Source organism: Mchenga conophoros, linkage group LG2 (assembly GCF_057382185.1).
Source record: "Mchenga conophoros isolate Kocher_MC1m ecotype Shallow Benthic linkage group LG2, M_conophoros_male_GT1.1, whole genome shotgun sequence".
In the NCBI taxonomy this organism is placed as follows: Eukaryota; Metazoa; Chordata; class Actinopteri; order Cichliformes; family Cichlidae; genus Mchenga; species Mchenga conophoros.
This window is the reverse complement of record NC_140527.1, coordinates 14,510,383-14,536,664: the sequence shown is the minus strand read 5'-3', so window position 1 is coordinate 14,536,664 and position 26,282 is coordinate 14,510,383. Positions and strand designations below refer to the sequence as shown.

Sequence of the window (26,282 nt, the reverse complement as noted above, 5' to 3'; positions counted from 1 at the left end):
GTTTGTGTGTGTGTGAGGGAGAGAGAGAGAGCAGCGGGGTCCGGGCAAATGACGCCACACAAATTAAGCCCCCCGGGGGCCGCCTCTGGGTCCCGGGCCTCATGTTTGTCCCTGTGTGGGCGCTCAGGTACGCCGATCCTGACGCTCGCGGTCCGCGCACGTGTGGTGTGCGGGTGAGCAGAGGCGCCCCCTGCAGGCGCGCTCCCGCGCCGCTGCTCCTCCTCCCGCTATACTCTCCGCCCGGCTCCGCGGCTCCTCATTCAGTGGAAGATGGCGGACTGCGCGGCGCTGCTGGATGAGGAGCTGTCGTCCTTCGTCTTCAGTTACCTGACAGAGAGCTCGCGCAGCCAGGTGAGAGACCGTCCGTGCACATGCAGCTCTGCGGACCGGGGCGCGTGAAGGGAGCCAGCGGCGGCATCCCGACCCAGTCTGCATGCGCGTGGGTCCGGGTGTGTGTGTGTGTGTGTGTGTGTGACTTTGACGCAGTGTTGGAGGAAGTTTTCTTGTCGGCACGCAGACCGGGACACGTGTTGTGTCCTCACGCGTGAACTGTTCGTCATATTCGGGATTAAAACTGGTGTGTGTGTGCAAGATAGTGTCCGTGTTTGGGGACCTGTCTGTGTGCGTCCCGCTCCGGTCTGCCGGTCCCGGTGCCGAATCCGGTGCTGGTGCTGTGAGCGAGGAAGGGCGCGCGGCTCCGCTCAGGTGAACTCAGAGCGTTTTGTAAGGCTTTGCGTAACCGCGCGTTACAAAACGTTTGTTTGGGTCACGTGGTGTTTTTTTTCCCGTTAAACCGGTGTGTGTGTGTGAGGGGGAGAGGTCACCGGTGAATCGGGGTGAGAATGATGATGGTGATGCGTGGAGTGGACCCGCGTGTATCCGAGCAGCCTCGTGCTGTGCGCGGAGGGAACTCTGCTCGTGCACGCCCCTGAAATGAAAAATTCTCACGCGACACCGGAACTTATCGGCTCTGATCTCCATCTGCTGCGTGCGGGGCACACGCGCAAACTATTCCGTCTGTCCTTGTGCGTGTGCACGTGCGCGTGTGTGAGTGTGAGTGGAGATGATCAGGCTGAGGCTGGGGCGGTGGGGGGATTTGTCACAGCTGATTGGCAGCTTAAGCAGGTTACTGTGAGTGTGTGTGTGTATACAGGGGAGACTGTGGACTATTTATACACTTACATGTACTTTTACACACACTGTAACACACACACACACTGTTACACACACACACACACACACACTGTTACACACACACAGTATAGTACGTTACAAACACACAGCCTGGGGCAACCCTCACACACATCATAGTAAATATAATCCCACACATGTGTGTACTGGTGTGTGAGTGTCCATGCTGTGTGTATGACATGTTTACGTGTGTGTGTCTCCAGCTGGTACACACACTCTGCAGTCTTGAGCCATGTTGTTGTGAGCAGCCACACGTCTCTGGTGCTTCTGAGCGTGTGCGGCTGAACTGAGAGTGAAACGTGCGATCAGAACATGAACAAGTTTGCTCTGAAACAAAATGGAGTCGAAGCTTGGCGTGGAGCGGCGGGGACAGCGATGTGGACGTGTGTCCTGCGAGGCTGGGCTGCAGAGTCCTTGGAGATAAAGAGCAGACGAACCAATCGGGTGGTTGTTGCTATCCCTACGTGGGTCCTGTACAGAGTGATAAGGTGCCGGTGCTCTGAGGTGCATGAACATGTTAATATTCACTGAGGTTATTGGAGCAGGCTGCTCTCTCTCTCACTGTGTGTGGATGGCTCTCGCCCCTGCCGGCTGCTCATTGTAATACTACTCTCTCCTCGTGACCGGAGTTACAGAACAGGCCCGCTGCAGTCATGTGAGCTGTAGTGGAGGAAGGGAGGGGGGGAGGGGGCGTCACCGTGACGTAGGCGAGTGCCAGCACCGCCTCCTCCCCTCCTCCACCTCCTCGTGCTTCTCTTCTTCTCTTTTCATACTCAAGCTTGTCATTTCCTTTTCCTGTCGCCTGTCTTAGACCTGCTCCCTGCCTGCTGCAGCCTCTGTGTGTGCTGTTTCACTAACTTTGACTGCTCCACAGCATTTCCCCAGTTTGCTTTGAGTTCTTGATGAGCAAAGCAGCAGACGGCTCAGTGTTTGAAAGGTCAGGCTGATGCCGTCCTTCAGTGTTTCCTCCCAGCGAGCGGCGTGCAGACAGGTCGCTCTCAGCTGGAAAAACGTTCACTGCAAAATGTGATTTTAGATCAAACGGAGTCAGCTGATGTGTGCTGGGAGAGCGCAACAAGCAGCTTGTTCAGAGCTTAAATGAACTGTGGACGCCCGGGCCAGCCAGCCAACCCCAATTGCAGGGGCTGCGGGTGAGTCGGTGCTGAGCGCCATCAGGCTGCCGGCTGGATCAGGTGTGTAAAATGAGCAGCTGGCTGCAGCTGGACTCTGGGCAGGGCTGGCTCGAGGACACTCACCTTGTTTCACTGTAGCTGGTCAACGATTAGCGCGGCTTGGCGACTGTGACCTTGCAGCCACAGAGAGTCATGTGTGTCGACTGATGTCAGGAAACGGGGGGACACATAGGCAGACGTTCCCGTCTTCACTGCATGTGTCTTGAGGTCACGGGGCACTGAAGTGGCTGCACCTGTTTGTGGGCGTCGTAAAAACCGTTCTGTGCTCCTGAAATAAATCCTGAAGCATGCAGAAAAGTCTGAACGCGCTCAGTTTAGGGTTGGAGCAGACGTGCCCCACCAGCCTCACCGCTGTGTTTGCGCTGGGTGAGACGCTCCACTCAGACTCCAGATATTTGAAGCTCGAGGACGCGGAGCGTCAGGACGTCCTCTCAGGTATCCACTCCAACCAGCAGCACACTCGTGGCTGACCTGGTGCTGTGCAGGAAGCAGCTCAGACAGTCTCTCAGCTGAAGTTTGGACCATTCTTGGTGTGAAGGCTTTCAATTGTGTGGTTAACATCATGAAAAGGATCAGTGGCTGCTCACAGCTGAGTTTAAAAAGGCCCCACACACACTCTGTGAAGCACTCTGGGCCTCCTCTGGGCCCAAAGCCACATGAGAGCTGTGATGAAGCTGAAAATCGCTCTGTGCTGTTTATCGTGTTCATTTCATGGAGATTTAGCCCATTGCCACCATGCCTCTGAGTTCGTGTGTGGCGTCAGTGCACAAATAGCTGACAGGAGCAGTGATGAAGGGTGGAGATCATGAGAACCAGAGCAGGTGTGTTCCTCCTGTGATGCTCGGCCTACCTGACATAAACCACATCAGTCTGCAGGTGGACTCTGACAGAGGTGAGCTTTGAAGTTCCAGGGCAGCGATGGATGCAGGCATCACATCCAGAAGCAGACAGGATCTACATCTCTGAAGGTTTTCTCCATTTCTCCTGGCCATTCTCCTTCTTTTATCTGTCTGTGGGAGTCGTGATGTGCAGTGCTGCAGTGCAGTGTGTTCAGCTTGCAGCCCTGCAGTGACTCACCTGTCACACACACACACAGACACACACACACACACACACACAGCGGCAGTTTTAGATGCAACGTGTGTCCAGAAGCGATGTGTGTGTTTACCATGCTGTTAATATACACTGCAGTAACTCGGTGTGGCTATTGGAACACCTGCCAGACCGAGTTCAGGGCACAGGAAATGAGCGGTAAGTGGGCAGGTTCCGAGCCAATGAGAGCAGACCTGCTGATGGTGGTGTGGATCGTGTTTCCTGTTGTGTGTGTGTGTTGGGAATTTGGTTTCTTCCTCTCAAATCCCTCCGAGGTTCATCAGGAATCCGCCTCAGAGCCTGGCCACCTTCAACGACTGTGTGTGTGTGCATGTGTGTGCGCGCGCGCTCTGCAGGTGAGCGGTCTCTCTGTAATGAAGGATTCAGCATCACAGATGAGATTTTGGTGATTTTAATGCTGCGTAAGCCTCACCTGAGTGTTCAGGTGCTCTGATCCTCACGGTCATTCAGTGGTGTCACATATTCCTGCAGATAATCAGCACTGACCTCCAGATTCAGGCCGGGCGAGCGTACCTCCTCATAATGTGCCGTTTTGTGTTTCTGCTCTGGAGTAGCTGAGGCAGCGTCACCTTTAGCCCAGTTTCCATAAACGGGGCTAGCAGAGGCTTACTGACCTCACAGCTGCTCAGAGCTTCTTCTTTAACCACTTGAGTCCGCTGTCTTCGTGCGCATCGTTTTCCTCCTGAAGCTGTGGCTGAGAGCCGTTGGTCGTGCTGTGGGTTGCTTTGGTCACTTTGAGCTCTCCGGAGGATCTCGTAGTGGAATAAATGTGTCAGCAATCCTCTCTCACATGCACATGTTCAGCGTGTAAATCTGTTCATTGGGGCCAGGTTCCAGGTTGTTGCTTTAATGCAGATGATCTGCCTTACAGGCTGTGCCATAGCTCACACTTTTCTCAGCTTTTCTGTTTTTCTGGCTCCTTCAGAGCTTCAGCTCACATCACTCCATTTAAATCATCACAAGCCATCAAAACAGTAACCACGGGACTGCAGCAGGTCAAGCAGGGATGTCCTTTGGGACTGGAGCTTTGTTCTGACTTCTAGTTTGAACCAGTTTTGGCTTCACTCTGTCACTTCAGAGTCAGCTGATGCTGATGCTGAGTGTAACCGTGAATGAGGCGAGCTGAATTATGGGCACACAGGACCCTGGTGTCATTATGAGGTTTGAGCGGGGCAGGTTTGCAGGTCTTTGGCTGTGAAGTTGTGTGCTTGTGGTGGCGGCGGGGGTCCTGCGGCGTGCAGAGAGGAAGAAGATGCTCCGCAGCTGTTCGTTGGTTCTGTGAGCCGTGCGCTGTGCGGTCCACAATCAGCCTGATGAGGATCTGATTGTGGTGTTGTGGTCCTTACTTAATGCCAGGAACAGGACGTTTCCTGTGGTAAAGTAAGGCGTGCGTATGTCTTTCCTCGTAAAATCAGAGGTTTTTTCCTAAATTTTCCTGAGCGTGGATGCTTCCACATGAACGTCCTTATCTAACCTGTACAGGTGATTTGTATTCTTCCCACGGACTCTGTGTCGGGATTGATAGTGTCAACATGAGTGTGAGGCTGGTTTTCTTTGTGCACCTGCTCCTGCTGTGGCTTTGTGTAGCAGGCTGATAGGAAGGTGAAGCAGAGGGAATCCAGCCTCCAGCTCAGGGCTGCGGAGGGAAACATGGAGGACTGGAGGTCGCAGAGTTCACCGCCTGCCCTACTTCCTTCAACTTCTCTGTGTCTCTTACCTGATTTATCACGGCCGAGGCCTGTCTGTTTTTAAAATGAAGGCAGTTAGGTGACGAGAACAGTGTGAAGCCTGCCGTCTGTACAGGAGGAAGCATGTGACACATTTAGGAAACAGATTCTGCTGCCGGGCCGAGTGGACCCTCATGCAGCGTGAGCACTGCAGAGGCTTTGACGATGCTTGGGTTTGGGTTTGAGCTCAGACTTGTGGTGGGTGAGGCTCTGTCTGTGAAATGTGTCTGCTGCTGATCGGCGAGGCCTGGGCGCCTCTCTCTCTCTCTCGTTGTCACGCTGCCAATGTTTTGGCTGGGCTGGCGTCGACTCGGAGGTATGGAGCTGTAAAAATGTCTGCGATGGGAGGACACAAACATCAGCTGCACCCTGGTACCCGAGTGTCGCGCCGTCCTGTAATCCAGCAGGATTACTGGCTGAGATTACAACAACAGGTCTTCTCCTTAGTTCAAGCATCACCGCGCTTGTACTTTCACACACATGTGCATCCGATTATAGGACGAGAAGGCCTTGCGAGCATCAGAGAAGAAGAGTAGAGGGCGAGCCGCTTTGTGTGATAAAAAGTACGTCTCTGTGAAACCCCGGGCTTCAAACACTGTATTCATACCTGAGCCAACGTGTCATCGGAAGCATGATCAGCGCTTCTTTAATTCTGAGCGTCTGGACCGAGTTAAAGCTGCACCTCCTCGCCGTCACTCGTGTCGTAGTGCTCGCAGTAATAACTTTCGGCACTTCTGGACTAGCCTCGGCACATCTTTTCCCAGCCGGCGGCAGCTGCGTATGATGGGAAGTTTCAAGTATTCTGTGCCGAGGCGTACCACAGGGCATGCCACAATCTCACCTGTACACACCTGTATTCATACCTGTGCGAGGCAGCCTGTCATACGCTCTCCTTGTAGCAGAGGACATTCAGGGCGCACGGCAGCGTTCAGCTCCGTTCAATCACACGTGTCTGCATCCAGTGCTCGCTCACTCCTCACTGAACCACGCTGTAGCACCGGCACCACCCAGCAGCTACTCCACCTTACTGAACCTTCTCATGGGATAAAAGTCACCTCACTGCTGCTAACAAGTACCTACAAAATACTGCAGTAGTTCTGCAGCGGCATAGTATAAATATAATACTATACTGCAGCACACGAAGTACAACTGATACAAGTTGTGGCAACTGAAACAAGTACTGGCAACAGTATAGTAAACAGCAAGAGCAAGAGTACTCCACTGAGTAGTAGAAGCTTTAGAAGCTGCTTTCTAGTAGTAGTAAATGGTGAATGGCCTGTATTTGTATAGCGCTTTACTAGTCACTAAGGACCCCAAAGTGCTTTACACATCCAGTCATCCACCCATTCACACACTGGTGATGGCAAGCTACATTGTAGCCACAGCCACCCTGGGGCGCACTGACAGAGGCGAGGCTGCCGGACACTGGCACCACCGGGCCCTCTGACCAGCACCAGTAGGCAACGGGTGAAGTGTCTTGCCAAAAGACACAACGACCGACACTGTCCAAGCCGGGGCTCGAACCGGCAACCTTCCGATTACAAGGTGAACTCCCAACTCTTGAGCCATGATTGTAATATAAGTACTTGTTTGATGTAGCTGTTGTAAAGTGTGAAGCACTGGTTTGTGTTGTTTTGGTCAGACACACAGCAGCAGGAGGCCGAGTACTTGTGTGCTTGTAGTAATTGTAAGCAGGAGGCTGATAGTACTGTGACTAGTAGTAGTATTTGTAGTAATAATCATCTGACTGATAAGCAGATTTGATGGTTTTATGAGCTAAGCACACACAGTTTATAGTATCAACAGAAGGACGGCTGGGCCCTCTATCGCCACGTAGGCTGTGTGTGTGTGTGTGTGTGTGTGTGACAACTCTCAAGGGCACTGGTGTAAACGAGAGAAAAGGTTAAAGGAAATTTCCATGCCATGGTGTAAACAAGCACGGAGAGAGAGCTCACACACAAACACACACACACGCTTGCATGGCATATAGCCGTAGTAACCATGTGCCAGGGGAAGGCGTGCTCAGGCTGATGTGAACATGCACACTGTTTATCAGCTCAGTTACTGAGGAACTCAAGCCATCACAGTCAGCACACAGATATGGTTCAGTACACACACACGCACTTTGGTGCCTTTTATCCAAGAAGGAAACAACAATTAAAAATAACTATAAAAGGACTAGGTTTTAAAGTAGAGTAATAGAGAGGAGTGTGTGTGTACGTGTGTGTGTGTGTGTTATAAATAGGTTTGGTGCGACAGATGCGTGTCCTTGCTGTCACCTCACAGGACAGATATCGGCCTCATTCAGAGCCGTCAGCTCGACTTCCTGTGAGTATGACCTCACAGATGCCGGCTAGCCGCCCGATGCAGGAACTCATCACGAACTAGAAACGCGGCGCTCTGGCAGTCCAGATGTGATGCAACTGTGACGCAGTCTCACCATAGTGTGATGTAACATAATAGGTCATAAACACCCACTGCTTTCACTGAAAGGCTCAGGACAGTGATGGAAACTTTAGGTGTGTGTGTGTGCGCGCGCGTGTGTGTGTGTGTGTGTGTGTGTGTGTGTGTGTGTGTGTGTGTGTGTGTGGGTTGTAAGTGAGCAGGCTCTTACCTGCATGCGGCAAGGAGAGAGAGAGTAGGGTGAGGCCTTCAGTGTTCTTTGGGATGCAAAGACACACACACACACACACACACACACACACACACACACACACACACACAACGTTAGCATGCGTGTGTAACGTGTGAGCACATGCTCCCAGTAAACACAGGGAAACGTTCCAGTCTCTTCTCCTTCGTACTTCATGTTCTGCTCACATTTGTACCCCAACATGCTCCCTCCTTTCCTAACTAACCTCCTCACCACTCCTCCCTCCCTGCCTCTCTCACTGACCCACTTCCTGAACGCTGCTCAGGCTTGCGTGACCGCAGAGCTCAGTGCTCCAGTGCTATGTTACACACACACACACTGCAGTGAGGAGTGAGGAGCAGCTGACTCAGTAACAGCTGTCGCTGATCGTGATTAAAATCAATAAAGTATCGGTAACACGTGTAAGTGATTTTGTTACATGTTTATATTGAGAGTTTGTGGTGACATCATTACTGCTACAGTGTTACAGTTGGCACATACAAACCAGCACCACGCCAACGCTGTCTGTACCTGAAACCTTTGTGAGTCTTGCACAATCAGGCGGGCGTGCTATTGGCACAAGCCTGGTTATTGGTATGAAGCAATGGAGTAATGGGCCACATTCCTGTTTGTCCGAATATGTGTCGAAACACGCGTGAGCGAGTAGCTGTGCGTGTCTTCGTGTCCTGAGTTTACTCAGCTGGGTTTACCTGAGCCAGGCTATGATCAAGTGGTGATCAAAGTTTGGAGGCTGATTTTATTTTTGGATTTGTGCAGCCAGAAACTGAAACATGCACATTATTACTCCTGTGAGAACGCCGTTAGCCTCCTGATCTAAAAACACATAAATCAGTCACACTGGGCTAAATCTCATCCTCTTGTTTTGAATGAAATCATACATATATCACCATGGTGACCGTGGGAGTTGGACATAAAGCTGAGTGTGTGTGTGTGTGTGTGTGTGTGTGTGTGTGTGTGTGTGGGGTGATGGTGATCATTCGTCCTGATGCCGAATGGGGCGGGTCAGCCTATCGGACTCTCGGTGGTGATTGGCTGGTGCACGTGAATAAACGTGATCTGATTGACTAACTAATAATTTGAAGTTTAGCAGAAACGAAACGAAGCATCACGCAACTTCACAGTGAACGCTCGTCCTGACACTGACCACCTGGACTTCTGGAGCGCAAGTGGAGCAGGGCGGGCCGGGGCCTCCTGGGTGGAGCTGCCTTTCATTATTTCCTCTCTTTCCTGTATACCACTTCCACACACACTCTCTTACCATGACACATACGTGTGTGTGTGTGATGGATGTTTAGTCAATCAAATGTGGGCTTTAGCTTGACTATATGCGCTCAAAAGCACTCAAATTTATTGCACGCTCTGTCTGCTCGTTACTGGGACACCAGAGCTGTAGGAAGGCCTGCTGCCGAGCGGGTCCCATATTTAATCATTTGACCTGGTTAGTCCACAGGCTCTGCAGCACTTCTGTTTAACACGGATCGATGAGTGGGTGCTGGAGTACTGGTCTGGCCCAGTCTGGCTCTCTGCTGTTTTATACCGCGGTCAGAGCCGGCCTTCCTGCTCTCTTTGTGGCGTGTGTGTGTTTGGATGTTGTTATTCCCATACTGTGTGATAACGTAGCGCACCGCCTCCACCCTGTGTGTTTGTGTGTGTTCTGGTGCAATCAAAAAGCAGTGGCCGTGGTCCGGGTCTTTATTCAGTGTGTGAACTCCTCGGAAACCATCGGAGAAAAGCCTTCTGGAGTTTTCTGTGCTCGCCCTGCTCGCTGGCGGTGTGCCTCCTCGATTGTAGCCACCAGCGCACCAGAACCTCCACTCGTACAGATTTTAGCTTTCTTGGAAACTGCCCTCGCCTTCATTTAAGGTCTCCTGCAGAAGTCCTTTCAAATCCAGGGTCTGTTTCTGCATGGCTGCCTGCACGTTAGTATGCAGAGCATACAGCAGCAGCATACAGAGCTCTGAGGTGATGTAATGCTCTCTTTGGCAGCCATGTTGGAGCCGGTGAAGTGCTGGATGTGTCCGACTGAGGTCGAGGAAGCACTGTTGGGGGGGTATGCAATGACTCCAGGTGGCATAGATGTCGCTGAGCTGTAGCTTAGGTGGAACCTCAGTCGTTTCTCTGTTAAAAACTCTGTGATAGACTGCAGGGGGTCACAGTGTGGAGTGGGATGTTTAAACAGCTGCAGAGAAAAGTGCAGGTTTGCCGGATGATTCCAGATTCTGGGAAGTTAGCGACACGGCCCTGAAGTTCTCTCTGAAATCTGAGGTAACACAGCAACTCGCCAGCTGTCAATCAATCCCTGCATTAGTACTAGGAGTACCTACTGCAGTACTGCAGTAAGTACTCCTGCTGTGTATGATTGACTGGAGGCAGATCTGCTCCCGTACTCTGGTACAGAGACTGCAGGGATGACTAACGCTTGCATAAGAACATCCTACACACACTCACACACTGACACACAAACACACACTCACACATCAAACACCCACAAATGTGCAAATTCACAGAGTGACATGCCGCACAGCCACAGTCCATCCCACCGGGTCAAAGTGTGCGTTTCCGCAGGTGACGGTGAGATTTATGTGTGTGTGTGTATATAAAACAGAGGAATCAGGGTAGTGTAGTAATAGTGTGAGCTGGTGCCGTGAAGGTCGCTCTGACACTATGAACAACACATACACACACACACACAGAGGTAGCTCTGAAAGTGCTGCAGTAAATAAATTCATATTTAAATTCATATTTAAATATAATACACTTCTTCAACACACACACGCTGGACAGGTGTGTGTGTGTGTGTGTGTGTGTGAAGGCCAGGTGACGGGTGTCTGAAGACACTGACAGTCTGTTTTCCACAGTGTCTGTTTGAGTCATGAATAATTTTCCCGAATATGAACAATGCAATCTTTGTTTGTTGCACAAGCAGCTCATTAGTGATGTCAGTAACCATGACATCACCCTTTGGTTTGTGACGTCTCCTTTTGCAGCTTTGATTTGAGCTTTTTGGACACCATGATGTTTCTTTTTTAAGAGACCACATTTGAATGAGAGTTATCCGATAACACGAACACAGTCTTTAGGTCAGGTGAAGCCTGGCATGACAGCTAGCAGCTACAGCTGCCTGCATCGCCATCCGCCTGTCAGTCAAAGAGGCCATGCCCCTAATACTTGAAACGCATACAGCCGTTATAAATAGGGAAATTATCTATACAGGCTAAAACCCTCTGTGTCCGGCTGTAAACATGTTTATTTTAACGTGGTAGTCTGTGGGACTGACTCACTGCTGCCTCTGCTGGACACCCGAGGAACTGCAGTGGTTGGTGCTCCTGGTTTAGAAGGTTGTTGAAGAAGAGTATTATATTTAAATATGAATTTAATTCTGCAGTGAAAAGAAAAAATCTAATGATCATTTTAATGTCTCGGTGTATGCTGCTGTTGTGCATCCTGCTGGGATCATTAAAGCTTCATATTTATTCTCTCCTACTTTAATTGAATCTGTAGTTTACCTGTCGAAGGATTAAAAATACTTGTTTCATAACAGCAGAACCGGTAGAGGAGATGTGACAGGAACAGATGCAGAAAAAAAAAAAGATCTCTGTGTGTGTGTGTGTGTGTGTGTGTGTGTGTGTGTGTGTGTGTGTGTGTCAGACACAGAGAGGAAGCAGATCTTTTGATGGGACAGCTGGGAAGTTCAAAGCTCTGCAGCTTTACGCCTGATGATGAGCACACATGTACACACTAACACTTTCTGCTTTCTGTGCTTGGTACAGCTGCAGTGACACACACCCACCCATGCGCGCGCACACACACACACACACACACACACACACACACACACACACACACACACACACACACACTTGTTGGGTCAGCCTCATAGAAGCAGGTTCACCTCTGCAGAGCCGAATTTAGAGATAAACCAGGTCAAAGGTCACAGAAAGTCTGTCTTTGGTTCTCTCTTTCTTTTCTACCTTATATGGCTTTGCTGCTGCTGCTGCTGTTGCATGAGACCCTCCGTCACGTGCACCGTGCAACACACCACACACACACAGGTCACAAACCAGCTTCTCTCACACACTCTGATTCTCGTTCATAACGGAAGTTACGGATGGAGGGAAGCTGTAGTGTTAGTATGGACACTGACTGATGTGCCCGTTAACAGCGTTAAACCTTCACCAGTGGCTGATGGGTCCATGGTTAGGGTTAGGCAGGAACAAGGTCAAAGGTCCAAGCCCTGTACCTTATGTGTGTGTGTGTGTGTGCTGAGTCAACATTAAAGCAGCGGTACGTTAATGCTTAGCTCTGTTTTTATTTTTCCTCTCTTTGCATTTCACCGTGCACGTGATGCTACATGTACACGCTCCTGACAGTGACGGATGGAGCTCGCTGGAGAGCCACATCTGCTGCTATGTTACACACACACACACACACACACACACACACACACACACACACACACACACACACAGGCTATTTATAGCTGAGCTCTTGCATGTGTGTGATTGTCTCTCTGTTCTATTTCAGTGTGGGAGCACTTGGCATGCACAAAAGACGTGCCTGAAAAGCGGTGGTTGTTTTCGTGCTTGCGAGGTCACTGTCTGACCTACGTGCGTGTGTGTGCAAGAGCGATCTTATGAAACCCGATCAAAGGTGAAAAAGGTAAAGCAGTAGCACCAGACAAATGGTCTTTCACTTTTGTGTTGCACAACAGCATCACCGTTGCACAGTGATTGTGTGAGCTGGAGGCAGAGCCAGAGGCTGTGATTGGCTGATGTGTAAATCCAGTCTGAATTTTCTGAAGTCAGTGTTTTAGTGTGGACGCAGTGAGCGCTGACCGTCATACACGTATTCATGTTGTTGCTGATCTCTGAGTGGAAGCTTGTTCCTGGCTGCTTGGTGCAGATGAGCTCTTGAAGGAGAATATGCCAGCAGCTCAACGGGCTTCAGCTCCGCAGTGGAAAGTAGAATTAAGCATTCATGAAGGTACAGTGGGTTAGGGTTAAGTGGACTGGCAGTCTGTAACCCCACAACCGCTCAGCATGAGAAGGACACGTAGAGCTGCTGCATCATCCACATCAGTGACTGTAAACACAGCTCCTCCATCACTCTGCACTTACAGTTTGGGTTGTCTGTGGGCGGAGCAATCTTCTTTTAATTAACTGTAATCACCTGCTCATGGACTCACAAACTTTTAAAGCTGTGCGGTCATGCAAGATGGCTTGGAGCCCCTCCCCCAAGGGGAGGCGTATACACCTGCTGCTCAGACGTATGTGAGGATGCAGAACACAAGTAAAGATTACACAGGAACAGATTTGAGCACCAGTCAGCTGAGTTCTCCCAACGGCACTCAGAAAAGGAGGCCGAGCTTTTTGTTGGCGCAACTGAGCATAGAATTTGAGAGTTTGGGGTGAGAGAAGTCATTGGACATATTATGATAAAAAGATTTTATTACCATTACTTTTTTGTGGGTGGCTTTAGCTCAGGAGGTCGAGGAGTCCAATTAGAAGGTCTGAGAGATACTGGACCATGATCCGAGTGTGAATGTTGGAAAGCACATCTGTGAGGGTCTGTGTTGGTCTGTGTGAGTCTGTGTTGGTCTGTGTGAGTCTGGCTGCAGTAACAGGGACTGTGTGGCTCTTTCTAATACTGTGTAGCGCTGTCTCAGTCTGGTCTGTGATTGGCTGAAGTATTAACTGAAAACTGAAGTAAATCGTTTCAAAACCAGCTGTCAGGACAGGTGAGGTCACGAGCTGCTTTGCTGTTGATGGCGGTCTATAAATAAAAGACGGGCACAGAGAGCCTTCAGCTGACTCCAGGCCCTCTGACATGCTCAGTGAAGTCTGCTACACCTGCGGGTGGTGCAGGGGAAGGCTGCATGCTGTATTTATAGCTGCACTGTTTCCATGCTAAGCTCTTACATGTTTTACTGCATAGCAGCACACGCTGCATCCACTGACAGCATGTCCTTCAGGCAAAGAGCTCACTGACCTTCATGACTGCTGCATATCAGCAGAATGGACAGCTGAGGGGTGGAGGTGGGGGTTACTCTGGGGAAAGGGCACCACAGCTGAAACGAGTGGGGAGAGGAGCGGGAGGAAGTAAGGCCACAGGAGAGGAAAGGAAGGTTAGAAGGAGAGAGACAGAGAGAAAGAGGAACTCTGCTTTTAATTCTGTAGAGAGCAGTGAAGGTCTGCCTCAGTGCACACACACACGCACACACACACACAGTAGTTTTTTGTTCGTCTTCATCACTTCGGCCGCTTCCTTGGAGACGATTCACAGATTTGAAAGCGAGGGGAGATAATTAATAGTGCTTATGCGTGTGTGTTTGTGTGTGTGTGTGTGGCGACCAACTCTGCAACACTGACCGTCTCCAAGGAGACGCAGAAGGCGAGAGAAGCAGCCAATATGGCGTAGTAAACCCAAGAAGTGTCCCCCTCTCTGTGTGTGTGTGTGTGTGTGTACCTGTACCTGCTCGTTTGTTTCCTAGCAGCTCTGTGTTTGACCCAGGTGCGTCTAATTCATCCTTCCTCCCTTCTTTTGTTCCTTCCCTGCTCACAGCTCATGTTGATGTTACCTTTGCTTCTCCAGTTTTCCTTCATTCCGCCTCTGATTATCTGCTGTTCTTCTCTTTCTTTCATCCGTCATTCTGTTGGCACCCTTTTTACTTACCTTTCCTTCTTCCTGTCCTTGCTTCCTTCTGTCCTCGACTGTATGTGGACAGAGTGAGCACAATGGTGTTACAGGCCGAGAATGACCCCATCCTCCCATCCTTCCTCTTCCACTTCAGGGGGTGGTTTGGTTGGAGCCTTTGTGAACTGTCATTGGCAGAGAGGCGGGGCACCTGGACAGGTTGCAGGTCTGTCACAAGGTTAACACATAGAGACACGATTCACACGGACTCCCACAGCCAATTAGAAGTCTCCATTTGACCTAATGAGCATGTGTTTGAAATCAGGACCTCTTTCCTGTGAGGTGACAGGGCCAGCCTCTGCATTAGGGCTGCCACAAACGATTATTTTGATAGTCGACTAGTCACCGATTATTTTTGTGATTAGTCGACTAATCAGATCATCATCCATTGGACGTAAAACGTACAGCTTATTGCACCAGCAGCATCTGCTCTTATATAACTATCATTAGCTTTTAGCTTTAAGTGTTTAAGGTCTGTACTAACTAAAAATAAAGACAAGATGATAGTTTATTAAATTTTAATGAAGTTTGCAGATTGTTTCGGTGGAGTTTAATAAACTCAGCCGTCTGCTCCTTGCTATCTAAAATATAACAGGACACCGGAGTATATTCTCGAGCATCTCACAGTTCTGATAATCAGTTGTCTGCTTGACGTTTGTTCAGCTGTGTAAAAACTATAACTTTAATCTCAGCCAAACCGATTTACTCAGGAACAAATAAAATACGGAAAAAAGCCAAACAATAACATTTTAAGTTATCTAAGTGACTTGTATATCATGTTTAACCTGAGTAGCGAAAGACGGCGGTGGGTTTGAAAACGATTTGCCGGGAGTCCGGTGTTCTCACCGGCTCTAATGAGCCTGTAACCCCGGCTAGCTATCGAGCTGGTGGGTAACAGACGTCTCCGAAAACGTCGGAGCGCTTTTGAAAATATGTGGTGTCCTGATAAACTGAGCAGATGTTTGAAGTTTACACAGCTACATTCTCGTCTGAAAATATGTTAAACGTTTATTTTGCGATCCAGAAAGAATAATAAGAGTAACATTAAAACTAACTAACTGCCGCCATTGTTGGAAACTGAGCAGGGCCGCGCTATGAATTCTGGGACACAGTTTCTTCTTCTTCGGGGTTTAATGGCAGCTGGCATCCTTGTACATGCAGTGCTGCCATCTTCTGTTTCAGTGCGTTATACACTCTTAAATCCTACTACTCATTCCTGCGTCTTTTACGCTCTTACAAAGCTTCAAATGACGCGTCGACTATTAAATTAGTCGTTGACGATTTTGATAGTCGACATAATCGTGACTAGTCGACTAATCGTGGCAGCCCCACTCTGCACCACCATGGCGCCAGCTTTCGTTCAGCTCAGCTTCACACATGAACTCAGTGATTCTCGGGTGGAGGCTGCTGCGGCACATGGCTGCCCCTCCCTTAGCCTGCTTCAGCTGGATGTTTCTTCCTGTTAAAAGGGAGTTTTTCCTTTCCAATGCCGCCAATTGCCTGGTGATATGATTATTAAGACTGCTGGGTCTGGGTCTAACCCTAACCCCTACAGTATGAAGAGGCTCAAGCCTGCAAGTGCTGAATAAATACACCTAGACAGGTGAGAATAATTAGCAGAACGCAACGATCGAGGATCGTTTCCTTTATATTTGTTGTGATGTGCCGAGACAAACGGTGTCTTCCCAGCCATCTGATTTGAGGCCGTGGTTTCAGACTTTATGGATTTCCTTTGAGCTTCACCTAAAGACGATTCCTTCCTGCTCTTTATGAAGCGTTCCAGACATTTTTCCCTCTTGGATCTTTGTGTGTTTTTGGTTAAACAAAAGCACAAAAGGCTCCAGACTCACAACAGCACACATTAGCTTTGCTGCCTCCAGGTAACCGGCCTGCTTTATCCTGAGAAATGCAGCAAATTACTCATCAAACAGCCAACTTCTGCTTTAGCTGTCACTGTGTGTGTGTGTGTGGGGGGGGGGTTGAATGAAGCTTTGTGTTGGCGGCCGGCCAGCGGTGGGAATTACAGGTTATTTGTCAGAATAATGTTGTTGGCTGACTGCAGGAGTGTGTGAAGCCCCGTGGCTTTGGATCGTATATTTGGAGCTTTGGTAATTATGAGCGTGAGTGTATGTGTGTGTGTGTTTACATGACAGTGGCAGAAAGATGGACGTGCATGATGAATGTTGTCAGCTCTGGGTTTGCAACAGATCGTCTGCTCCTGAAAGGTGAAAGGTCATCACTATGAAGCTCAGCGGACTGACCCTGTGTGTGTGTGTGCGTGCGTGTGTGTGAACATTACGTTACCACACACTTAGAGTCACCCCCCCCTCCACACACACACACACACACACACACACTAGAGATGGACCGATCCGATATTACGTATCGGTATCGGTCCGATACTGACCTAAATTACTGGATCGGATATCGGAGAAAAATAAAAAATGTAATCCGATCCATTAAATATCACGAAAGCACCTCACAAAACTTGCAACACGCCGTAACTCATCTCAGAACGTTAGCACGTCGGAGCAGTATGCATCACGTGATAGAGCGGCTGTGGCATGCGGGACCTGTCGGTGGTCTGGATAGCATGTGGAGCTTCGCTAGCAACCTGGCATTTCATCTCCGACAAAGTTATCCCCGAGAGAAGTAAAGCAAGTGTGTAAGTCCATCTCTGAATGTTTGTAAAGCATTCCTGCGTTAAGCTTAACAAGCGACTGCCTCTTCTTGCTGCTACTTCAATCATGAAACTGCTTAATGATCAGCTGATCGGCTTTTCTGTCTCGAGTCCGTCTCTCTTCTTTGCTTTTGGCCCACTTTGCACCAGAAAGAGGAAACCAGCGGCTGAACAACAGCAGCACGTTTAAGCTTGATCAGCTGTTGTTAGAATTTATTTAATATTACTTTCTACTCCAGGATCTTTTTCTACGTAGCTGACGGCTGGTAACTGTGCAGGGGCGGATCTAGCAAAGTTTAGCCAGGGGGGCCGATAGGGCATTAACAGGGAAAAGGGGGCACAAAGACATACTTTTCTTTCTTATTCTCATTTAAAATGTCTAGCTTTTAATAAATAATTATCCGAATCTTACACCCAAAGTTTTAATTTGATGTAAAATGAATAGAAGTCAATTACTGTATATAGTGACTATTAAGTCTAATATATATACCCTAGAAAGCTATAGTACTTTTTCCTTTGGGAAGGTACCATCTGTGCAGTCTGCAATTTTGTTGAAGAAAGATGTTGAATCTATTTAATATTTCTTGAAAAATAATTGATTTCTGTGCTTTTTTTTCCACACTGCATCAAATTAAGGTTGATTACGTTGATTAAGCATCATGAGGTGGTGCGTGAGGGGTGGTTCCCTATTTTTTATTTATTTATTTTTGTTGTTGCTGGGAGTTGGAACCCTATTAGTTAGGTTGCTTAATATTTATGCTAAGTACTCTTTAAAATACCAGAATAGGGAGGATGGTGTAGGTTTAAGTTTATTAGATTGATCAGTATTGCTGAACTATGAAATATTTTTTTTTTTGCATACAGGTATAACAGAATAGCTTTAGTGTAGTTGTTGTTTTAAACTTGAGTATGAACTTATACAAAATGCAGCAAGATATTAAAAAAAAACAAAACAGTTTTGTTGATTAAAAAACACACTATATCGGATTCATATCGGTATCGGCAAATATCCAAATTTATGATATCGGTATCGGTATCGGACATAAAAAAGTGGTATCGTGCCATCTCTAACACACACACACACACACACACACACACACACACACACATTTTTGGTGTTAAAGCTGCAAATCTCTCACCTCACCCAAACAAGGTCTGGTCTGGGTATAATCCTGTCGTACTGACGGGTAGATGCATTCTGGGATATCGGTAAAGGACAGGGCCTGCACAGAGGTGATAGCTGCAGATCGCTCCCATTAGCTCAGTTTGGTCGTATTTGTTAAATCAGATTTGGAAGCCAGGCTGAGTTTAAACCTGATCTCAGTGGGTCATATGATGAGTGCGGAAGATCTTGTGGTGTTTGTGAGGCAGACTGAGAAAGGGAACTGGAATCCTTACATTACACTGGCTTCACTGGTCTGTAACCCAAGATATAAATTACCCAGATTCTGAGGAGGTTTGAGCCCTGACACTGCAGCTGCGATGCTCTAAGAATTAGGGCTGCACAATTAATCGTTAGAAAATTGCGATCTCAATTCCTACTTTTGTGTGATCTCATTTCCAAATGACAACGATTTTAAGAAAAAAGAAAAAAAGATGACGATTGTACGGCATTTTGATCGGGGACATAATCTGCATGAAAACAAGCGCTCAATCTTCCTGCTCAGCAAATGACAAGGGCGGAGCCTTATACCACGTGATACAGAAGCCGGCTGGCAGAGAAAAAACTACGGAGAGCACGTGAGAGATGACGAAGCTGTAAAGGCCAAGAAAGTGACACCGTCTTAATGATGCAGCGTGATTACTCTGGATTTCCTCTCTTGTGTAGTGCGAGTTGGTCCTGATTGGTCGGTGGCACCACATTTACAACATTTAAAGTCTGAATCCACCAAACAGAGTCTGAGTCAGTGATATTCAGGTCCAGCTTCTGCCAGCCAATCACGCGGCTTGCTGAGAGCAATGTTGCTGGGAAAAGTCACTGATTTGTTGTTGCCTTGTGAGCAGATGGCTCGGTCGTCTGTCTCCAAGTTAGCAGGATACAGATGATATGAGTCAGCTAACGCGCACACACACACACACACACACACACACACACACACACACACACACACACACTCTCTCTCTCTCTGTGGGGACTTTAGTCTCTTTTTCCTGATAGAAAATCAAAGTGTTTTTGACTGAAAGTTTAATGTTTTCTGAGTGCCGAGTCAAAACCAATCAGAGTGTGCATGCTCGCTCGCTCAGGTCTTGAAAACACACCGTTCTCAGTAGAATGTGCTGCTGCTCTGACAGCAGCGTGTGTGTTACGGCCGATGAGGATGGATCTGGAGGATGTGTGAGGAATGAAGCACTGAAGACAGCCAATCAGAGCAGAGACAGGCGTTCCATGTGACCTGCAGCAGTGTGGGTCAGTGATCAGACTCAAATTATTCTCTTTACAGTTTGGGTTGTTTTCCATCTTCTGGCTGAGCTGCCTTAGTGCCGACCCACAGGAAATCTTTCCTCTGTGTGAGGTCACATGACACCATGTGATGGTCGGACTGCAGAACAGTGTTAGCTGCAGGCAATTAGCCATTGTTTTGCATTGCACTAGTGACCCTGAGCCGAAGCCTCCTGATCCTTGCACTGCTTCAGGTGTTTCATGTAAAACAGCTCTGAGGTATTTCTGTGCATTTAATCATGATGCTGCTTGGCCATCAGCTGAAATAACACACACAAACACACACACAGCTCTGCAGTGAGAGTCTGACATGTTTACTTCCGGGACTTTGTAGCCATTGTTTGCAAGTTTATTACAACTTTACATAATTCCATAATTGGCCGAGTGTGACTGGGCTGGCTCGTCGTTGCCCTCTATGCCGTGATATGGATGTGCGTAGAGGTGTGCGGGGAGGAAGGGGTCAGGTGAGCTTCAGTAGGGATCAGGTCACATGGTACATGGATGAGGTCACTGTCAACCTGTGTTTCTGTTTCTCCACATAGGGTTCCTGATTGGAGGGATCAGCTGGCTGATGGCTGAAGAACGCTGAGCTTTCCGTGATGCGTGCAAATATAACACACTTATTCTATGTGCGTGAAACCTGCTGGATCATCTTTACGGTGTGAGAAGCACACTGCAGAATCAGCAGCTGTGCAGCTTAGCATGTGTCACATCTGCACTGTTTTGAAATGGTGTGTGTGAAAGGCTGGAAGGCCTTTTGTTTTGCTCAGGGCATGTCCGCTGCTGGGATCGAACCTGCGACCTTTCTGTTAGACGTGGAGTGGGCTCAGAGGCAGTGGGAGGCGTGTGGAGCAGCCCCAGGCCTTTTTCTGTCTGTGTGTTTTTATTTACTGTCTAGTATGTGCCGCTCTTTGGCACAGCTGTTTCTCACTGTGCCCTTTTTAACCCCACAACACCAGCGCCCCAACACACACACACACACACACACACACACACACACACACACCAACAGTCCAGGATAAAGGTCAGAGTGCCCCCCGTCCAAGCTGCTAGAGTTACAAAACAAATTGTGGGGTGGCCTGGCGAGGAGGGGTGGAGGATACAGTGACAGCCCCATACTTCACACACGCCCACACATGCGCACAAACAGACACACACCAAGGATAAAGTGACACTGGAACATTTAACTTTGAACCTTTTCTCCCAAGAGCTGCTCACCTCCTCCTTTTCTTCCTTCAGTTTTATGTCTGTAGGTGTCTATGGGTGTGTGGGTGTCTATGGGTGTGTGGGTGTCTATGGGTGTGTGGGTGTCTATGGGGGTGCATGGGTTTCTGTGATGGAGAAGGCAGGAGGCTCTGCTGATGTTTGCAGGTCTGCCTGCGTCTCTCTCACTGCATTAGAGCTGCTCCCTGGGGAGAGAGGGGAGAGATGGATGACGAGCGTGGCTGCAAAAATAACTTCCATATTTAGACTCGGAGAGGAGAGATCAGGAGCGGCGTGGGTTTCAGGGCTGCTCGGAGAGCTGAGGCATCCTCGGGAAAGCTGCTGGTCCTGATCCATCTGTAGTTTCAGGGATGTCAGTGGAATGAGCGCCTGCGAATCGGTCCTCTGTGGAACTGATGTTTGCACGTGAGCTCTGATAATTGATGCTTATGGCTGGTTTGGGACGATGCCGCTTTTTGCTCTTGGCTGCACTCTGACCTTTCAGCCACGTGCCCCGATCCTCCTAAGGTTTAAAAATCTTAGATGAAGTATTCAAATCATCGTCTTTTACAGCGTGTCTGTCTGCCACTTAACATGTTTATGGGTGACCCACAGCTCTGTGGGTTTTACTGTGTTGATGGTGAAACTCGGGGGTCACTGGGTGATTAAGCTTTCTTTAATGTGAGCGGATCGTTGGGTCTCAGGAGCAGGTGCGTCAACACATATTAGACAGAAACTGGCTTCATTAGTCAGCATCTGGAACGAGTTGAGAGTGGTAAAGGTGACTAGTGGCCGCGGTCTTGGAAAGAAGCTGATTGATTATTTGTTGTTGATCGATGGGATGTATTTGGCTCATGGGCAGCTGTTAGTCTGTTTGTGTCAGAGTGAAATGTACAGAAAGGTACTCCATCATATCTTAATTTTGCCGTCGCATTGTGATTCAGCCTGGGTAAAAAGGTCCCATTGTTGCATTCAGGTGCTTTCAGGAAAGCAGGAAAAAAGATTCATCAGCTGTTTCCTCCACGTTGCCATCTCCTCCGCCTCAGCTGCCCTTCTCGCACCATTAAGGAGTCGTGACTCTGTAGATGCAGGGAAGCATCGACTGAGAGGGAGGGGCGGGGTGTGTCGTGATGCTCGGCTTCACCTTTCTGCTCTGCTACAGCGAGACAAGGTGGAGGCAATGGAGGGGTGGGGATCTGTGGGTGGTTGAGGAGAAGTGAAAGAGCACAGAAACAGAGTGAGGGGAAAGGATGATGGAAAGAGAGAGGATGCGCACGCACACATACTGCACACACACAAACAGAAGGAGGAATTTAAAAGCTTGAATTCGTTTGACCCCTTAATGAGCTGGCTGCACTCACACCTGTGTGTGTGTGTGTGTGTGATTGAAGGGGAGGCAGAGGTGTTGTCTGTATGATCAGTGCTTGTGTGCCATGATGTTTCTGATGCTCCTGAAGCTTTCACTGCTGTCTGTCCTCCTGCAGATCACACACTCAAACACACACACTTCCTACGAGTATCAGAACGACCTTGAGAAAGCAGCCGTGTGTGTGTGTGTGTGTGCGTATGTGAGCGATGTCCAGCAGTGATAAGATTTTTCTATTAGTTACACACGACACGTTCCATTAGAAGAGAAGTGAGAGTGCCCTGCAGACGAACTCTGGATCACTGATGAGTGTGTGTGTGTGTGTGTGTGTGTGTGTACTGCGCGCACAGTAGGTGTTGTTAACTGACCAAGAACTGATGCAGCTCCACACTGTAACCTGCAGCCTGCAGAAACACACACACACACACACAGATTTGTTTATGTTTGTACGAGTGCAAACAGGATGTGATTAGGCGTGTAATTAGCTTTGAGTGTTCACGGTTTCATGAGGTTTACACGTCTGAGCTGCGCTACAGACGGGTGCAGGTTGAATTTGGTTCTGGACTCAGATGCATGTGCTGTGGCCGCTCCTGTTATTGACCGTGCCAGGAAGTAAAGGCTGATCGATTGGCTGTTGTGATTGATTGACAAGCAGATAAAGAAGTCCAGAGTGCGTGGATGTCACGGTAGCAGAGGGCAGCAGGGCCTGCAGGCCTCCAGCTCGTTACTTCACCTTCTCCGCCCTCAGCCCGCTCCGTGAGCTCGCCACCTTCCTGTCTGTGGTGTTTTAGGGTCAGGGAAGTGATGCCTTACACCTCTGTGAGTTTGAGTTCACCTGTAGGGGCTTTGTGTGCAATCAGGTGGTTCCACACGCTGAGCCATTATCTAATTTGACTCTTGATGATTGATTAAAGCCCACCGCTGCTGCTGCTGCTGCCGCTGCTGCAACTCGCCATATCGTATTGCGAGGCAAAAGGATCGTATTTCCTCCCGGCGTCCTTGCTCTGTTTGTCTGAGGTGTTCCTGAGCCTCAGCAGTTCTTTAGTCACAATAAGTTGAAGGCGTGTGCTCTGCTGCGGCGTGCTGCAGTTTTGCTGACGGCGTGGTTATGAAGCAGGAAGGACGGCAGCGAGGCTGAGGAGGTGCAGACTCCGTTTGGTCCGGAGGCTGAAAATGAGATCTTTAAGTTTAGATTTGAAACAAGTTTGTGAACAAGTTTGACCAGCTGGGATTCACATATAGTTGGCCTCGATTAATGAAATCTGATCAGCTGACGGGTCAAAAAGGCGTGACCGTGAGTTTAAATGAAAGTGAAGTAATCTGATTGGCTGACCTGTCACACTTGAATTAAGGTCAGGGGGAAGTGCTGTAGTTTCAGAAGGAGCGGGTGTGGCGCCATGCAGGCGTCTGAGATTTGGTGAAAACGGTTTCGATGCATTGGTCAAACGTAAGGCGAGGCTCCTGCAGTGCTCCTGCTTCTGTCTTGGAGAACCTGCCGCCGTCCTTCGGATGGTTTAGGCTGTCTGAGTCTTCCTCATTTAATCCCAGATCGACTCAATGATGTCAGGGCACTGTGGCGACCTCACCATCTGCTGCAGGACTCCTTCTTGTCACTGATGGTCAGGAAACCTCTGACCATCAGATTCCCACAGAATCCACCTGCTGGCGATGAAGCCTTTATCCTTCTTTGTTAGTTTCATCCTCCTTTACACACACACACGCACTCATTATCCCCTGCCCTGCTGACCTGATGAGGTTCTCTCTGATTTTCTCAATCCTGTTAAGAGATTACAAACTGTGTCTGACTGAAAATATAGATTAACAGGGTGGAGGTGGAGGTGGGTGGAGCTGGGGGGGCTGTGATAGATGTGGATTACTGGAGGGTGGTTGGATGCACATTAGTGGGATCAGTGCGAGCGATGTGAGGTTGAAGTTCACAGGAATAATTTGGGGCAGTAATAAAATTCAGAACGTGTCACAGGATGAAGAGGAGGAGCAGAAAGGCATGATGGGTACTCCTGCTCCTTTAACAAGCACCTCAGTGCAAAAACAAGCATGTGGACTGCATGAAGTAAGAGGAGGAGGAGGGGTGGAGGCAATGCTGTAGGAGCACAGGGAGGTGGATGAGCTTGGGTCGGGTGTGTTTGTATGGCAGGGATCAGCTCCACTAATGGCTAGCACAGCTTTGAGGAGCCTGTCAGATCCTCTGATCCCTGAAGACCTCGCAGACATGATGGAAGCAGGTGCAGGTACAGCTTCACAGGTGAGAGGTTAAATAATGAGCTGTAGGAAACTAGGTGAGAGGAGACCGGGGCGGGGCTCAGAAACAGGGCAGGTAAAAAGCTGCTGTTGTGTATATTTCACAGTAAAACCCTGAGGTATAAGATTAAATAAAGTAATTTCATCTGGAAAACTGAATTCCAGTTTTCATCTTGAAAACTGGTTGGGCTGATGGATGGAGAGCAGCTAAAGGGCGAGCTACAGCGCTCTGGAATGAGATACTGGGATGGCCGGACACCTGAGACTAGAAGTGCGTAGACACTGAGGGATAAAGCGTGCTCAGTGGCACTTCAATCAGCACAGGTCTCTGAAAGGGAAACTGTGGAGGATACAGAGGACACTCGGTCTAAGCTTAACTTCATGTTTCTTTAATTTATCACGATGAGGCCTTCCTCTCCATGTTTAGCTGTGCCGACGGTCCATTGGAGCGTCTCTGTGTGTTCAACTGGAAGTGAAACCAGTTCAGTTCAGTGTGGCCGACTCTCCTCTTTCATCACCAATTTTTATATACTGCAGGAAAAACGAAAAAACAATCCTATGATGCAAATTTGCAAAGAAAACAGCAGGTGCATCAAAATAAGCTATTTCCAGCAGTGCAATACAAGTTCTAAGTATCCCAGAAACTATTCAGAAAAGTCAAACATGACCAGTATAGGCTTTTAAGGCCTACAAGTAAAAAACTACATTTCCGCGAAAATGATGTCACTTCCGGTTTCGGGGAGGAAATGGCGGACATTTGATAGTTCGCGCTGACGTCTGTTTCACTGTGGGAAGTGTTACGAACAGCTGATCGGATCGGCAAAGCGTGTTTCTGGGATATTATGTTTTTGTTCCTGCAAGCGCTTTTTATGCAATTTTTGCAAAGCTTTATGTGGAAGGAAACCGTGACCGAGGACAAGCTGATGGCATAAGATGTAAGTACAACTCCTCCGGTTTCATATGCAAAACAAATTATTGCGCTAGCTTACACGGTTCAGGTTCTACAGGGATTTAAAAATAGTTACACAAAACGGAGCGTGCTGCTCTGACCGGCTTCAATGACTTTAAAAAATAATATAAAATAGTGTGCAACACCACTGAAGTTTTTTTTTTTTTAACCTCTCTTTTCAACCAATGGCAGTCACTCTCCTCTCCAAATAACTTCTGCTTAGCTTTCCGAGCTTCCCTCGGGTCCTCTTAATCAGCGGTCTCCAACCTTTTTTGCGCCACGGACCGGTTTATGCCCGACAATATTTTCACGGACCGGCCTTTAAGGTGTTGCGGATAAATGAGGGAGGGGCTAATAATCGGCTCAGTCATTTTTAATGATCGTTGAAAGCCCAGATCATAATCGTGATTAAAATTCGATTAATTGAGCAGCCCTACTCGGCCTCCATGCTATCTCAGCTGCCACCAACACTCTTATACCTGAGCTTTAAATCGGCCCTCCCCCTCAGATCCCATTACCCAGCAGCCCCGCAGAGCCAACTCCGCCAGCCGCTCGCCTTCGTTTTCCTCGCTCCATCACCGTTCTGCACCTCGCTGTCACTCCACACTGTCTGAATGTTCACACTTTGGGTCCAGGTGTTCTCTACTGTTGCAGGGCTTTGATTTTCTGTTTATGGGTGTAATTAAAAAACACCTGCCCCCCCCCCCCCCCGTCTCAGACTTGTACCCATCAGCCCCAAGAATAGTCGGATTTAGCCTTTACTGCTAATCTGAAGTCTTACTGGATCTGCCTACATCCCAGGAAGCCCAGTCAAT

General features: G+C 48.7%; 1 protein-coding gene across 3 annotated transcripts in view; it reads left to right on the top strand.

The window, feature by feature from the left end:
• Window positions 1–219: 219 nt before the first annotated feature.
• The window catches only part of ppargc1b (peroxisome proliferator-activated receptor gamma, coactivator 1 beta), a 57,305-nt gene continuing 31,242 nt past the window's right edge, over window positions 220–26,282 (top strand). The window contains exon 1 of one of the 3 annotated variants that reach the window (XM_085286979.1): window positions 220–351. In XM_085286979.1, the coding sequence (XP_085143105.1) occupies window positions 271–351 (81 nt within the window). In that variant the 5' untranslated portion in view covers window positions 220–270. Of the gene's footprint in view, window positions 352–19,365; window positions 20,320–24,152; window positions 24,523–26,282 lie in introns of those variants that run through there. The other 2 variants (XM_085286987.1, XM_085286969.1) reach the window with 2 other exon arrangements.